The sequence below is a fragment of the Pongo abelii genome, chromosome 18 (genome assembly GCF_028885655.2).
Source record: "Pongo abelii isolate AG06213 chromosome 18, NHGRI_mPonAbe1-v2.0_pri, whole genome shotgun sequence".
NCBI classification, from domain to species: domain Eukaryota; kingdom Metazoa; phylum Chordata; class Mammalia; order Primates; family Hominidae; genus Pongo; species Pongo abelii.
In genome coordinates, this window is record NC_072003.2 from 10,135,520 (window position 1) to 10,149,566 (window position 14,047).

Consider the following 14,047-nt stretch of genomic DNA (forward strand, 5'->3'; position numbering starts at 1 on the left):
TATTCATCTCCATAGCCCCAGGGCCTCCTGGCCTGTAAGAAATTGTAAGTGGATGCCAGGTGCGGTGTCTCACGCTTATAATCCCAGCACTTGGGGAGGCCGAGGCGGATGGATCACCTGAGGTCAGGAGTTTGAGACCAGCCTGGCCAACATGATCAAACCCCGTCTCTACTAAAAATACAAAAAATTAGCTGGGCGTGGTGACGGGCACCTGTAATCCCGGCTACTCAGGAGGCCGAGGCAGGAGAATTGCTTGAACCCAGGAGGCAGAGGTTGCAGTGAGCCAAGACCACACCATTGCACTCCAGCCTGGGCAATAAGAGCGAAACTCTGTCTTGGAAAAAAAAAAAAATTATAAGTGGAGAGGTGGATGAATTGATTGTTCTTTTAACCCCTATTGTCCCCAGAGTCCTCACATCTTGGAACCAGCTCCTCTAGAGCAAGATTTCTCACCTTCGCACTATTGATATTTTGGACCAGTTAGTTCTCCATTATGAAGGCTGTCCTGTGCATTGTAGGGTATTTAGCAACATCCCGGGCCTCTACCCACTAGATGCCCGCAGCATACACACACGCACACATAAAGCTATGACAACCAGAAATGTCTCCAGACATTGCCAAATGACCTCTGTGTAAAATCACCCCTGTTTGAGAACTACTGTTCTCAAAGATGTAATATCTTACAGTCCAAATCTGTATGGACTGTATTTATTGGATCACCATTACTAGAAGAGTAATCTCTGCAATCTGTTTAAAACTCTCTCTTCCACTTCCACTTCATTTTCCTGGTAGATCTCCTACTTAGAAATGCTATAAACCACATACTGGGGATCATGAAGCCCTGAAAATCCTGTTACCTGCTCATGATCGCCCTTTCTGGGTCTAGTTGTGTATTTAACCACTTGCTCAGGGAAGTTTTGCATAGTGTAGCATAGTGTCTGCACCTGTCAGAGACATGCAACAATAGAATCAAAACTTTCACAAGCCAAAAGACCGTTGAAGGCCCACCTGTATCAGAATCACCTGGGAAGCTTATTAAAATACGAGTATGGGGTCCCCACCCAACACATAGGGGATCTGCATTTTAACAGGTATCTGAAGTTTGAGAATCCCTTCATTAAGGTTGACAACATGGATAGTTTCCAAACCAGACTGATTATAAGAATCACCGAAGAGCTTCTTTTTAAAATTTTTTATTTTTATTTTATTTATTTATTTATTTATGTTTTTGAGAGAGAGTCTTGTTCTCTGATGCAGTGGCACAATCTTGGCTCACTGTAACCTCTACGTCATGGGTTCAAGTGATTCTTGTGCCTCAGCCTCCCAAATAGCTGGGACTACAGGCGCCCACCAGCATGCCCGGCTAATTTTTGTGTTTTTAGTAGAGACGGGTTTTTACCATGTTGGCCAGGCTGGTCTTGAACTCGCGAACTCAGATGATCCACCCACTTCGGCCTCCCAAAGTGCTGGGATTACAGGCATGAGTCACCGTGCCTGGCCACCAAAGGTCTTTTAGTGCTTTGTTTTTTGATTTTGGGGTTTTTTGTTTTGGTTTTTTTTGGGTTTTTTTTTTGTTTTTTTTGACGTTAGACGGAGTCTTGCACCGTTGCCCAGGCTGGAGTGCAGTGGCACGATCTTGGCTCACTGCAACCTCTGCCTCCTGGGTTCAAGCAATTCTCCTGCCTCAGCCTCCCAAGTAGCTGGGATGACAGGCGCCCACCACCACGCCTGGCTAATTTTTTGTATTTTTAGTAGAGACGGGGGTTTCACTATGTTGGCCAGGCTGGTCTGGAACTCCTGACCTGGTAAAACCCCACCAGCCTCAGCCTTCCAAAGTGCTGGGATTACAGGCGTGAGCCGCACCGCACCTGGCCCAAAGAGCTTTTTAAAAATATATTTAGCCTGTCCCTCAGCAATTCTGATTCAGGAAGCGAGAGAGCAAAGCTTGGAAATCTGCATTTTCACTCACTGCCCTGGTTGCTGCTGGGGAACCATCAGCATCATGGACGAGCATCTTCCTCTACAGACAGTCAGGCTAAAGTCAGGGACATAAGACAACCTGTCACCAAGTCCCTAATCTCCTGCCCAGTCATCATCGTTTAAATGTGTGACCAAAAAAAAGCCATTAAAAAAAATAAGGAACTTTTTTCCATACTCTTCTCTTAGTCTGTAAGATGAGATAGTCTTTCACAGTCCTTGCTGGAGTTTAGCGGTTTTATTGGTGGTCATTGTTAATCAAGGAGTAAAAACACAGGTTTTGATTCTTTGCATTCTAAGTGTTTTTTTGGTTTTGATTGTAGTGGTTGAAAAATACGATTATGTGTTTCCAGAAAATGGCTTGGTAGCATACAAAGATGGGAAACTCTTATGTAAACAGGTAGGTTCTTGAGTATCTGAATTACTATGTACTATTAAAAGTGTTTTCTAAAAGGGCATTTCACAATGAATGCCTCTAGGAAGATGAGGAACAGGTAGAAATGAATCTACTCTGTATTTTTTGTTTTGCATTTTGAACCATGTGACTATTACATATTCTAAATTGATAACTAAATTTTTATACTTTTTAAATCTAATATTTCTCTCTTTTCTTATTTTGTTTTGTTTGTTTTTGAGACGGAGTCTTGCTGTGTCACCCAGGCTGGAGCTGGAGTGCAGCGGCACAATCTCGGCTCACTACAACCTCCACTTCCCTGGTTCAAGCAATTCTTATGCCTCAGCCTCCCCCATAGCTGGGATTACAGGCACACGCCACCACACCCGGCTAATTTTTGTATTTTTAGTAGAGACAGGGTTTCACCATGTTGGCCAGGCTGATCTCCAACTCCTGACCTCAAGTGATCCGCCCACCTCAGCCTCCCAGAGTGCTGGGATTACAGGCATGAGCCACCACACCCGGGCTTTTCTTCTTTTTTTAAAAAGATGGGGTCTTGCTGTGTTAACCAGGCTGGAGTGCAGTGGTGCAATTCCAGTAGCCTAGAACTCCTGGGCACCGGTGATCCTCTGCCTCAGCCTCCCAAGTAGCAGGGACTACACGCATGTGCCACCATGCCTGGCTTTAAATCTATTAATAACATTTCTATGATGATAAAACTAGAGCAGTCTGCCTCACTATAAGCATTTTTTTTTTCTTTTTTCTTTTTTTGTGACAGGATCTCACTCTTGCCCAGGCTGGAGTGCAGTGGCTCAATCCTGGCTCACTGTAACCTCTGCCTCCTGGGTTCAAATGATTCTTCTGCCTCACCCTCCCTAGTAGCTAGGATTACAGGCATCCACCAGCACGCCCGGTTCATTTTTGTATTTTTAGTAGAGGCGGGGTTTCACCATGTTTGCCAGGCTGGTCTCGAGCTCATGACTTGAAGTCATCCACCTGCGTCAGCTTCCCAAAGTGCTGGGATTACAGGTGTGAGCTGCCACGCCTGGGCACTATAAGCATTTTTAAGAGGTACTACGTAGCTCGTAGTAGTAGTAAGATCATTCTATTCAGACATAAGAGAATGCCGAAGTGGAACAAATATATTTTCTGTCAATATCTGGAGATACTTTAATTGAATAAAAGTGGCAGCAGTAAGCTCTTTGGACCTTACAGGAAGCATTGGAACAATGAGTACAAAAATCTTGGGTGATGAAGCAGAAAATGCTTTTGACTAAAGCCTTTCTGGCTTGCCTAATGCTTTTGACCAGAGAAATAAGAGAAGGAATTAAATAGACAGTGGGGCATGTCACCATCACTGCTACATCAGCCTACTGATTTTCAGCAATCGTGGCTGAAGACTCTGGGATTGCTATGAAGCTGTTTTGAAAATGCTCCTGCTAAATCAAGTAACTCAAGTATTTTCTTCATCTAGAATATTCAAAGTCATCTGGGTGAGGCCTTAATCCAAGATTTAATCAACTACTGTCTGAGCTACATTGCGAAAATTAAACTCCCGAAGAAGAGGTGGGTTTGCTTTTAACAAAGAGGCATCACTGGAACATAGCGTAGTGTCATATGGTGGGTTAATGTGGGCATTCTCCAAATAGGATTATAAAAATCACCTAAAGAGTTTTAAAAACAAAGTCTGATATTTAGCCTGCCCCTTGGCAATTCTGATTCAGAAAGCCTGAGAGCCGAGCTTGGAAATCCACGTTTTCTCTGGCTGCCCTGGTGCTGCTGGTTCACAGCAGGGTTCGGTAGCCACCATGGGCCAGCGAATTTAAATCCGAATCCCAGCACTTAGTAAGGAATAATTGGAAACAGTCCCAAAGCCAACAGTACAAGAATGATTACGTAAATGATGGCTTATCCACATGATGGAAATTTATACAGCCATTGAAGACCATGTGCTTTCAAAGGCTGTCAGTGAGAGGAAACAGCAGTGAAGCAGCATGTACAAAAAGCAACAGAAACCCTAGATCGGGAAGTCTGAGACAGGAAGCCTTTGGGCCAGATCCACATAAAACCCAAATCTGGTTGGCCTGCAGTGTTAAAGGAAATCGGATTAATTGCCGTCATGTAAAAGTCTGATTTTATGTTTGTTTTATTTATTTATGAATTTATTTTTGAGACAGAGTCTTACTCTGTGGCCCAGGCTGGAGTGCTGTGGCAGGATCTCAGCTCACTGTAACCTCCGCCTCCCAGGTTCAAGCAATTCTTCTGCCTTAGCCTCTCGAGTAGCTGGGATTATAGGCGTGCGCCACCATGCCCAGCTAATTTTTTTTATTTTTTATTTATTTATTTATTTATTTATTTATTTATTTATTTATTTTGTATTTTTAGTAGAGACAACATTTCACTGTGTTGGCCAGGCTGATATCAAACTCCCGACCTCAACTGATCCACCCGCCTTGGCCTCCCAAATTGCTGGTATCAAAGGCGTGAGCCACCGTGCCCAGCCTGATTTTATGTTTTAAACATCTGGATCTGGCTTCTGTTGGCAAATCTGAGACCTGGCTACTCCGGCTCCCAGTTCCCCCCTGGCAGGTGCCACCTGAGCAGCTGCCACCTGACCCATGGACATTTGTTCCAGTCATTCACGACTGCTTCTCTCATTTTCTGACTCCCTAGGCTTTCTTTTTGTTTTTTTGTTTTGTTTTGTTTTGTTTTGTTTTGTTTTTTGAGAGAGAGGATCTCACCCTGTTGCCCAGGCTGGAGTGCAGTGGCATGATCATAGCTCACTGCAGCCTCAACCTCCTTGGCTCAAGTGATCCTCCCACCTCAGCCTCCTGAGTAGCTGGGACTACAGGCACATGCCACCATGCATGGCTAATTTTTTAATTTTTTGTAGAGATAGGGTCTTGCCATATTGTTCAGGCTAGTCTCCAACTCCTGGCCTCAAGCGATCCTCCCACTTCAGTCTCCCAAAATGTTGGGATTACAGGCATTAGCCACTGCCCCTGGCCTTCATAAATGTTTGGTTTGGGGACCTACCTTCTGCCATGGGTACAATTATCTCAGTTCCATTTTTAAAATAATACTAATAATGATGAACATAAATGCGCACAGTAAAAAGACTGGCAGGAAATAGACCCAAATGTTAACAGTGGCTGTTTCTTGATGGTGAGGTTGCAAGTGATTTCTTTGAAATCCTTCTCATTTTTACCCCCAGTTTTCAACACTTACTATGTAACACCTTAATCATCAGGGTCGGAAACATGTTTTAAGTGGCAATTCAATTTCAGGGCTGGGTGTACTTCAGAGGCTGCTTCACACTATTAGGATTCATAACCTGAGCGCCTCCTGCTCTGCATCTCCAGCCAGAGTGCAGGAATGTCCCTTAGCCCAAGAGGAGGCCTGCGTAAGACAGGCTGGACATGGACTTGGTTATTGTTGCAGCTGGGTAATGACCACATGAGGACTCATCTTATTCTGTTTACTTTTGTATGTGTTAGAAATTTTCCATGGCAAAAAGATAAAATATACAAATATCCCAGGTCAGTTCCATTTTTACTTTGGGCTGAGCACTAAGGGAGGATTTAAAAAAAAAAAAAAAAAGGCATAATCCTGTCCTCAAAGAGCATATCATTTAGCGAGGGAGAGGGATGTGGAGAGCCGTAATTCCAGAATAGTAGAAGAGACCTGGTGAATCCAGGAGGCAGAACTGAGACCCACCTTGATCCACATTTGTCCACATTTACCTGTCAACACTAACTACATGCCCCACGATGGCCAGGCAGATGCAGTAAGACTTCAGAGACCCCAGGGCAGAACTGATTGCTTAGTAAACCACCTTCAGCCTTGTTTTGGGGAAGGCTTTCTAAACTGCATCAGCTTCTCTCTGTGCCTTGGAAATGAGAAGAAGAATATGTCCTTGAGTGGGGGGGAATTAATTGAGCTCTTTTTCTGATCATTAGGACCCTTAGCCCTAGGGTCACCCGGGGCACGGTCACCAGTCCCCTAGTGCCTCAGTGCTCATACACACGTGGTAGAGGACAGGCTGGGCCTCCGCCAACTCCCGGACGGCCTGGACGTGGGATTTTCGAGAGAGATTTTTAGGCTTGCATATTTTGTTGCATCATTTGCCTCTTTCTCTGCAAGTTGAGCACAATAGGGGAGAGGATCCAGCCGATTGAGATTTTGCTGTTTTTACTTTGATGAGTATTCATTTCTTCCCAGTTTACAAAGTACCTTTACATAACTGGTACGTTTGTTCTTAACAAGGCCCTTTGGAGGTAACCAGAGCAAGTGCCATTAGCCTTTCTGTAGGTGAATAAGAGGAGGCTTGGAGAGGTGCCCTGAGCCACACAGCCTGCTAAGAGGCCACACTGATATGGAATCAGGTCATCAGCCCTGCACGTGGCATGTGGTCTCTCAGTATTTCCGATGGCCAGTGCCAGGACATCAGGTCTGTGAGATTAAAATAGTAGAAAAAGATCAGGGAAAATGTTTCATAGGGTTCCCAGGCATCAGCGTTTAGAACTGGAAGACACTTTTCACTGCATAGTTTGTCAGAGAACGCTTAAATTTCATTGGTGAGAATGATATCTAGCTTACAAGTTATCTGAACTTTTAAGAAACTGGGTGGTTTTCTTTTTTTGGTTGTGGGGTTTTTGTTTGTTTGCTTGTTTTGTTTTTTTGAGACAGAGTCTCTGTCGCCCAGACTGGAGTGCAATGGCACGCTCTCAGCTCACTGCAACCTCCGCCTCCCGGGTTCAAGCGATCCTCCTGCCTCAGCCTCTCAAGTAGCTGGGACTACAGGCATGTGCCACCATGTCCAGCTAATTTTTGTATTTTTAGTAGGGACAGGGTTTCATCATGTTGGCCAGTCTGGTCTTGACTCCTGACCTCTAGGAATCCACCCGCCGCAGCCTCCCAAAGTGCTGGGGTTACAGGTGTGAGCCAAAGAAACTGTTTTCAGACTCAAACTGGAAACAGTGGGAAAAAAAACTCTTTGTTTTTTGTTTTTTATTTTTTGTTTGTTTGTTTGTTTTTTGAGACGCGGTCTCCCTCTGTTGCCCAGGCTGTAGTGCAGGGGTATGATCTCGGTTCACTGCAGCCTCCACTGCCTGGGCTCAAGCGATCCTCCTGCCTCAGTCTCCCAAGTAGCTGGGAATACAGGCATGTGCCACCATGCCCGGCTAATTTTTGTATTTTTTGTAAAAACGGAGTTTCTCCATGTTGCCTAGGCTGGTCTCAAACTCCTGAGCTCAAGCCATCCACCCACCTTGGCCTCCCAAAGTGCTGGGGTTACAGGTGTGAGGTACCGCACCCAGCCAAAAGAACATCTTTAAACATCTTCATTTGAAGTGACTAAACTAATGTTAGCTTCTCATTTTCTGTGATCAAATCATACATTTAGGAGCTGTCTGCTACTGGGTAAATTGAATTTCCTCAGTTAATACAGAGGCTCGTTGGACAATTCTCAGTGCCTTTTTCTGTGTAGCTTTGCTTGGTACTGTCAGTCTGTTCAGAAGCTCTGTAGCAAAATAGATGTCTGGTACATGTATTTTCAAACTCTTCAGGGAACTGACTGCTGTTGCCAGTGCTGGAAATCATTTTCATAGCTCTTTATTAACCATAAAATTATCTGCCCAGTAGCAGCACTGTGCAACAGAAATAGAAAGTGAGCTATGTATAATTTTAAATTTTCTGTAGCCACATTTTGAAAGAATGAAAAGGAAGAGGTGAAATGAATTTTAATAATATATTTTATTTAGCCTGATATTTCTAAAATATGACTTTTTTTTTTTTTTTTTTTTTTTTGTTGAGTCAGGGTCTTACTCTGTCACCCAGACTGGAGTGTAGTGATGTGCTCTCAGCTCACTACAACCCCTATCTCCCAGGCTCATGGAATCCTCCTGCCTCAACCTCCTGAGTAGCTGGGATTATAGGCATGCATCACCATGCCAGGCTAATTTTTGTATTTTTTGTAGAGACAGAGTTTCGCCATGTTGTCCAGGCTCAAAATATGACCATTTTAACATAAAGTCGATATACAACATGATTGATGCAATTACATTCCTTTTTTGTACTAAATCTTTCAAATCTAATCTCAATTAATATTAGCCACATTTCAAGTCTTAACAGTCACAGTAGTTCATGGCTACCATATTACACAGCACAGAGCTGAGAACATTGACCACACTAGCCTCTGCTTTTTAGAATTTCCCAAGATTTTAGGCTGTTTATCTGTGATGTTACCCAAATAAATGATGTGTTTTTGGAGAAACTCTGTCACCCTTTCATTCCCAGGGGTACTTTCATTGAATTCCGAAACGGAATGTTAAACGTGTCCCCTATTGGAAGAAGCTGCAGCCAAGAAGAACGCATTGAGTTCTACGAACTCGATAAAGTACGTCTTTCTGAAGTATCTTTGGTGAATGGCTGGGTTTATGGAAATAAGATATGTCCTGGTGTGGTGGTTCATGCCTGTAATCCCAACACTTTGGGACGCCAAAGCAGGAGGATCACTTGAGCCCAGGAGTTCAAGACCAGCCTGGGCAACATAGTGAGACCTCATCTCTACAAATAATAAAAAGAAATTAGCCGGGCGTGGTGGCACACACCTGTGGTCCTGGCTATTTGTTTGGCTGAGGTAAGAGGATCACTTGAGCCTGGGAGGTTGAAGCTGCTGTGAGCTATGATCATGCCACTGCACTCCAGCCTGGGCAACAGAGCAAGACCCCCATCTCAAAAACTAAACAAATAAATAATAAGATAATCCTACCTTTGTGGCCAGTAGTTAAAAGCGTGCTTTCTAAACTGCAATACAAGAAACAATTGGTATCTTTTTGTTTTTCTCAGAAAGAAAATATAAGACAAAAGTTTGTAGCAGATCTACGGAAAGAGTTTGCAGGAAAAGGCCTCACGTTTTCCATAGGTATTGTATATATCGCCTGTGTTCTAAACTTGGATACCCATTTCCCAGAGTTTGTTGTGGGCCAATGAGCTATTGATAATGGAGTATGTGCAGTTTTAGGTGAGCAGGAAGATGAAATGAGCAGTCCAGTCGATAGACAAAAACCAACCACTCTCTCTTCTGCATAATTAACCATAATAGGACTTACCTAGTCAAGAAACAGCTTCCAGACTGTTGGGCTTGGTTCTAAATTCTTACCCAACAGCATTCTTCCTACCTGCACTCCTCTCGTCAAAAGAGGAGCACTTTGATTACTAAAGAGTAGGAACTTCTCACACCTTTGGGCAGAAGAGAAGCACTATAGTGAACTCCGTAAGGGAGACATGGAATTGGACCCCTTAGGTAAACTAGACCGATGTTTTGGAATCATAGAATGTTTCAACAGCAAGGAACCTTAGGGGCCAATTGGGTGGCTTTTACAGATCAAGAAACTGAGGCCTAGAAAGGAGGAGAGAGTTGTCCAAGTTCACAAAGCTGTTGTTTACACAGCCAGTGTGTGAACGTTTCTGGTGTCTAATGCAGAGTTCTTCCTGCAGCATGGACATCTCAGGTTTGTCTTTTGTTAGAATATTCCTGCCAAATGCTTTGCACACTGATTTCTCTTGTCAGTGCTAATGAGTCATTGCTCAAATCCTCCTCATTTTACTAGCTTTCATAAAGGTAGAGGTTGTAGGAAAACTGGAATGGCAAAGGGATTATATTTAACAGATGAGTGGGTGGGTTTTTTGTATTCCTGAACTGTGAGATGGACATCTTTCTGACAAAGCTTTGAAAGGGTTTTTGTTGCCCATGAGCACGGCCTATAAATCACCTTCAGTGAAGTTTCTCATTTTTCCTGCAAAATATGCCAGATGCAACCTGCTTCCAGGCATTTTCCACTGAGGGTGTGTTGAAGCCCGAGACAAGCACAGCAGAATGAGGCTGGTATCAGATTTTTCATAAGCATGCTTCCTTTAAACCACATGCTTGACAGGGCACATAAATGCAAATGCATTTCTCACTCTGAGTTGGCATTCTGTGTCTCAATTTTAGACCTGTGTGAAATAATGCTGGAAAAAAACATAATGTGGAATTAATTTCTAGAACCTATCCATGAAGTAGTCTAAGTAGCAAACTAGAGTACTGAAAATCAACCTTGGCAACACACTAACTGACAAAGAGTAAATTGTTTTTTTCAGTGACATATCGTTAGCCCCTTTTTCACCTTTTGCTTTTGTGTGCCCCGTCCCCACCCGGCAGGAGGCCAGATCAGCTTCGATGTCTTTCCTGATGGATGGGACAAGAGGTATTGCCTGCGACATGTGGAAAATGACGGTTATAAGACCATTTATTTCTTTGGAGACAAAACCATGCCAGTAAGTAGAGAAGTGTTTGTGCAGCTTCATTGTTGCATTTGCGCTTGAGGGGGGAAATTAACAACTGGGCTGTTTTTCCTGTGCCTACACTTTACCAGCCCGCCCTGCTCAAACTGAGCAGTGGCTTCTGTCCTGGAGAGGGGGGTGATTGAGCCATCTTCCCCTCTAAGCTCAGACCCCCGACGCCTCTGTGGAGGCGAGGGTCACACTGCGTGTTAGTTGATCCTTTTCACCTTGGCTTTGGAATTAAACGTTGGCCACCCCATGTGCCTTCCAGAACACCAGTCCCCGGTGCCACTGTCAAGTACTCTGCGTTTCAAAGCTCTGGCTGTTTCAACCTTATTTTTCCACTGTATTCGTCCGCCTGATGCATTCATTCTAAGTTGAACACGAGGGGTCGTGAACGATGGGAGGACGGGGAATGATCTCATGAGCCTGAAAGTCAGGAGAGGGCACCAGCAACAGTGAAGAGGCCAAGTGACTCCCAGGCATCACACATGGCGGGTACTTGGAGCTGCCCCCAAGGGTTGTCAGAAATCTCGAGTCCAGGACCAAATCTAAACTGAGAACTGAGAGCAGAGCCCAGTGTTAAAGGCCAGGGCCAGCAGGAGGAATACATAGAAGAAATGCCCCCAGGTGTCCTCTCCGTGGGGCAAGGTGGATCCCCAGGAGGTCAGAGAGGCGTTGCTGCCATCAAAGGCCCAAGAGGAGGCTCAGCACCAGTTGCTCACCATCCAGCTTTGGGCCAGCTCCTTTTCTTTCTCTCTTTTTTTTTTTTTTTTTTGAGACAGAGTCTCGCTGTGTTGCCCAGGCTGGAGTGCAGTGGTGCAATCTTGGCTCACTGCAACCTCTGCCTCCCAGGTTCAAGCAATTCTTGTGCCTCAGCCCCCTGAGTAGCTGATATTACGGGCATGCACCACCACACCTGGCTAATTTTTGTGTTTTTAGTAGAGATGGAGTTTTACCATGTTGGCCAGGCTGGTCTCAAAACCCTGGGCTCAAGTGATCCAATCACCTCGGCCTCTCAAAGTTCTGGGATGACAGGCGTGATTTTTAGTAGAGACAGGGTTTCATCATGTTGGCCAGGCTGGTCTTGACTCCTGGCCTCAAGGAATCCACCTGCCTCAGCGATCCACCCACCTCGACCTCTCAGTTCTGGGATGACAGGCCGCGCCCAGCCCCATCACCTTTTCAGTTCCTCCCATCCTCTGGGCCCCTCTGCCTCCCTCCCACATGCAGCCTTGGGGTGTTGGTTACCTTGCCATCAGCAGGCCCCTGTCAGGCTTTCTCGTCATCCTGCACCCAGCAGGTGCGTCATAAATGCTGCGTATTCAGAGTTTCTCATCCCTCTGATCTCTTGTCCACTCCAAAATCCTTGCTGCATTGCTGAGATCTACCCATGAAAGGTTTGCTTTTCAGCAGAGTCCCCACGCCACAGTCTTCCAGCATGAGGGGTACGTGGGGATAGTAGAGGCTTGTTTCTTGTTTTCAGAATGATAAAACTGGAACCGATAAAGGGTAAGGGATTTGCCGAAGGTCACACAGCTAATGACAGAGCTGGTGGCACCAGAAGAAGTCTACCTGTTCTTTGTATGTTTTAAATAGCTTTATTGAGGTATAATTGATCAGCAAAAGCTGTACATATTTAACGCTCACAGTTCCGTGAGTTTAATCATTGTGCCTCTTGGGTTTTGGGGTGGTTTGGGATTTTTTTGTTACTATTGTTACAAGAACACTTAACATGAGATATTCCCTCTTAACAAGTTTCTAAGTGTACAATACAGTATTGTTAACTATAGGCACTTCTGTTTGTCCAACAGATCTGTAGAACTTACACATCTTACATAACTGAAACTTTACACCCATTGAACAACAACTCTCCATCTGCCTCCTCCACCGCCCCATCCCTGGCAACCATCATTCTTTTCTCTGCTTATATGACTTTAGCACCTTTAGATATCTGATACAAGTGGAATCATGCAGTATTCATCCTTGTGTAAGGGGCTTATTTCACTCAGTGTGTCTTCTCAGTTTACTCATGCTGTCACAAATGGCAAGTTTCCTTCTTTTTTAAGGCGGAATAATGTTTCATGGTATGAATACACTACATTTTCTTTTTTTTTTTTTTTTTTTTTCTTGAGGCAGAATCTCGCTCTGTCGCCCAGGCTGGAGTGCAGTGGCACCATCTTGGCTCACTGCAACCTCCACCTCCCTGGTTCAGGTGATTCTTGTGCCTCAGCCTCCCGATTAGTAGCTGGGATTACAGGAGCCTGCCACCACGCCCGGCTAATTTTTGTATTTTTAGTAGAGACAGGTTTTTGCCACGTTGTCCAGGCTGGTCTCGAACTCCTGGCCTCAAGAGATTCACCTGCCTTGGCCTCCTAAATTGCTGGGATTACAGGCGTGAGCCACCGTGCCCGGTCAGAATATACTCCATTTCCTTGATCCATTCTTCTGTCAGTAGACACATGAGCTGTTTCCATATCTTGGCCATTATGAATAATGCTTCAGTGAACATAGGGATACAGATATCTCTTTGAGATCCTTTTGGCCATCTACTCATGGATTAAAGACTTAAACACAGGACCTGAAACTGTAAAACTCCTAGAAAAAAAACATAGGGAAAAAGCAATGATCTTTTAGATGTGACACCAAAAGCACAGGCAACAAAAGCAAAACAAACAAGTTGGAAAACGTCAAACTAAAAAGCGTCTGCACAGCAAGGGAAATAATCAGAATGAAAAAGCAGCCTACAGAAGGGAAGAGAATATTTGCAAACGTATATCCGATAAAAGGGCTAGTATCCAAAATGTATAAGAAACTCCAACAACTCAATGGCAAAAAAAAAAAAAAAAAAATTTAAAAAATGAGCAAAGGACTTGAATAGACAGTTCTCCAAAGAAGACATGCAAATGGCCAGTGGGTATATAAAAAAAAGGCTCAACTTCAGTGTTCAGGGAAATGCAAATCAAAACCACAATGAGATAAACCTCACACCTGCCAGGATGGCTATTTTATTTTATTTTATTTTATTTTTTATTTTATTTTATATTTTATTTTATTTTATTTTATTTTATATTTTATTTTATTTTATGTTATGTTATGTTATGTTATTTTTTATTTATTTTAATTTTATTTTGAGACTGAGTTTTGCTCTGTCACCCAGGCTGGATTGCAGTGATGCGATCTTGGCTCACTGCAACCTCTGCCTCCTGGGTTCAAGCTATTCTTATACCTCAGCCTCCTGAGTAGCTGGGATTACAGGCGCCCACCACCATGCCCAGCTAATTTTGTATTTTTAGTAGAAACAGGGTTTCACCATGTTGGCCAGCCTGGTCTCGAACTCATGACCTGAAG

General features: G+C 44.0%; 1 protein-coding gene across 4 annotated transcripts in view; it reads left to right on the top strand.

The window, feature by feature from the left end:
* PMM2 (phosphomannomutase 2) overlaps positions 1-14,047 on the top strand; it is a 57,293-nt gene that overhangs the window by 4,784 nt on the left and 38,462 nt on the right. For all 4 annotated transcript variants that reach the window (XM_003778563.4, XM_054533441.2, XM_054533442.2 and 1 more), the window contains 5 exons: positions 2,301-2,377; positions 3,846-3,937; positions 8,669-8,768; positions 9,221-9,296; positions 10,575-10,690. In XM_003778563.4, coding sequence (XP_003778611.3) covers positions 2,301-2,377; positions 3,846-3,937; positions 8,669-8,768; positions 9,221-9,296; positions 10,575-10,690 — 461 coding nt within the window. The remainder of the gene's footprint in view (positions 1-2,300; positions 2,378-3,845; positions 3,938-8,668; positions 8,769-9,220; positions 9,297-10,574; positions 10,691-14,047) is intronic.